General features: G+C 34.7%; 1 protein-coding gene across 1 annotated transcript; it reads right to left on the bottom strand.

The window, feature by feature from the left end:
- Positions 1–640: 640 nt before the first annotated feature.
- AC631_05924 (uncharacterized protein) lies at positions 641–928 on the bottom strand (the record flags this gene model as incomplete). Its single annotated transcript, XM_015614753.1, has 1 exon — positions 641–928. One exon carries the CDS (start codon positions 926–928, stop codon positions 641–643), a length of 288 nt encoding a protein of 95 aa, XP_015464419.1.
- Positions 929–2,643: the final 1,715 nt, after the last annotated feature.

Below are 2,643 nucleotides of genomic sequence, written 5' to 3'. Positions count from 1 at the left end.
AGTATCTATAATTAGACTAGGAATGAAATAATAATAAGCAAATCCTTTACCTGTAAATCAGTCCCAAAACAAACAATAATAATCCAAAAATTCCCAACACTTGTGCGAGGGGTGGGGAGAGATAGTTAAATTATTTAATTTTACATCAGCGTACTTATCTAATAACTTTCAACAAAGAGCGAAGAACTCAAAGGATGAATTATTAGAGAATATCTAGAAATATTACGAACCTAGAATCTTTTTCCATATTTTCTTGTCAAGAAGGATTCAACTGAAGACTTGCAATAATCGGAATAATCGAATTCTTGTCTTGAATTCTTTCCTAGACAATTTTTTCTTATCATACTTTAACAATATCGAATAGCCTTTAATTTTAGAGCTGAGATGAAATATTAATCATAATAAAGCAACAACAGAGGAGAGACTTCCGTCAATTATAAGCTTCTGCAGAATGGATGTAAAGAAAAATAAAAATTTAGGAAATAAGCATTTTCTGTCAATGATAAATCTAAGTGATCTTAAACATGCTGGTGTTTTTACCTTGAAGGTAAGAAAAGCAAATGGAATATATCAATTTATAAAAGAATAAGACATAAAGGAGAGAAATTCTTGGTAATAAAACATCCAATACCAAGGTGATTCAAAAAATAATATTTAACACTAGAAACATCATTTGTGTATAGTTATTTCCATTCATTACAATATCCTCTATCATTCCTGTTACATATGTATTATTGAGACTTGCATCATCAATGTTATTCAAGGGAGTAATTAATACTGAGGGGTGTGACTTTGTCTTAATTATTTCTAATTTTGAATCTATGGTGTTGTTAGCTTCATATTCTCTCTTTTCTTCATCAAATAGGTCTTGAAAGCCTTGATTAGTAGCTGTTCTCTTTTTCGTTCTCTCTCGCAAGATGTTGCTCATATTCCTTTCCAGTATAGTTTGTACCTTAAAAGCATGTACCTGATATTATCTCTGGCAGCTGAATTACTAATATCAAACACATCAATAAGGTTTTCGGTATACATCTTTTTGCAATTGAATTAGGAAATTGTACGTTTCTGGTTTCAATTCGCATATCCAAGAGTAGTTGTAATACATTTAGAAATATGAACTTAGCAGATATATTGCCAGCCTTCTGTATTTAGTAGTACAATGGGAGGTAGAACTACCCAAGGATTATTGTCTGGAAATACTACACTTTAAAATTTTCTACTTTTCCACCAGATTTCTATATGGGCTATTACACCCCTTTATCTACACAAAATTTATATCTCAAGCAATTTACTGCCTTATCAGGGCACAATGAACTTTTTTATTGCCTGCAAATTTCTTAGCGCCATACGTTCTGAGTGTAGTTTTTCAAGCAAAATGCTCACTGTAATGATATTCATTTACTATTGACGAAAATTGAGCACATCTGCGGCCTTGAAGGCTGGTATATAATTGGAAATTGTCCAGTAATGCTCCGTGAACATGGCCACCGAATGTCACAGGCTCGGCGAAATGGTCTGCAAAACTAGTCCATAGTCGCATTCGCATCCGGAAAGTTGCAACAACTTGTGTCACAAGTCTTCCAATCTCGCACTCGTGGATAGAGAAGCAGTGCTCACACCTACACCTCTCAGGATTAGCATTTTGATATTTACATTTTTTTTGCTATACAATGTTTCGATATAGCATAAGAAATACAACCCCGGATAATTTGCACAACCTACTGAGATAAATCATGGTCAAACCAATTTTCTGTCCAGCAAATGTATCGTTACCTTTTTTTAAATGCTGTGCGAGGATATTTAGTCAAGTGCCGCGAATAAGTGCGAGTATTATTTTGCCTCTCCTAATCACCTTTTGGTTCTTGCTATTGCTAACTACTTCTAATTATTCTATACTAATTTATTTATAAAAGGATGCATATTATCTATGCGAAAAAAAGATTGATTTGAAGGTGCGGGCGATAGTCAACTACGGTAACGCAATATACCTTTTCTTGGGAGATCAACCACCTAGAAATAACAACCCGCCTGCTCAACCCAACTGGGGCCAGACCTGGCCTAAATGATGTGACAGGAGCATACCTGCTTCTCTAGCCGAATATGGATTATTGGTAATGGCCGTATTATCCTGCACGTGGTCACCTAATGGTTTCATAGACCTCGTACACCTAGTATAATGGAATTCAATGCACCGCCTGAGGGTCTGGCACCTCGCAAATTTTTACTTAAGCCTATTTCTAGGCCTCATCGTAGACATTTCTAATTTCCTCCCCCTCCCTAGATCGAATATTAGATAATCATTTTATTTTAGGGAGAAAACCCTTAACATTATTGAAAGGAACGAGCAAAGTGAATTATCTTTAAACATATACAGGAGGAGTAACCGGATGTAGTATTGTGTCTTGCCATATTCTGAGCAGAATATGATATGTGAACGGTCATCATCCAGTCAAGAACCTTTGAAACCCCTGAAAATTCCTTCAAACTCAATCTACTACCTCTTACACCTAGAAAAAAAAATATTCCCTTTGCTCCATGTAAGTATCTATGGCTATTAAATGTCAATGATTATATTTAGAAAATATTGGGATATAAAAAGAATATGTATAACTTAAACAGCTTTCTAGAAACTAAGTATTATGG

Source organism: Debaryomyces fabryi (genome assembly GCF_001447935.2).
Source record: "Debaryomyces fabryi strain CBS 789 chromosome Unknown contig00345, whole genome shotgun sequence".
Taxonomy (NCBI): domain Eukaryota; kingdom Fungi; phylum Ascomycota; class Pichiomycetes; order Serinales; family Debaryomycetaceae; genus Debaryomyces; species Debaryomyces fabryi.
Note: the sequence above shows the minus strand (reverse complement) of the source record. Positions and strands in the feature narration are given on the sequence as shown.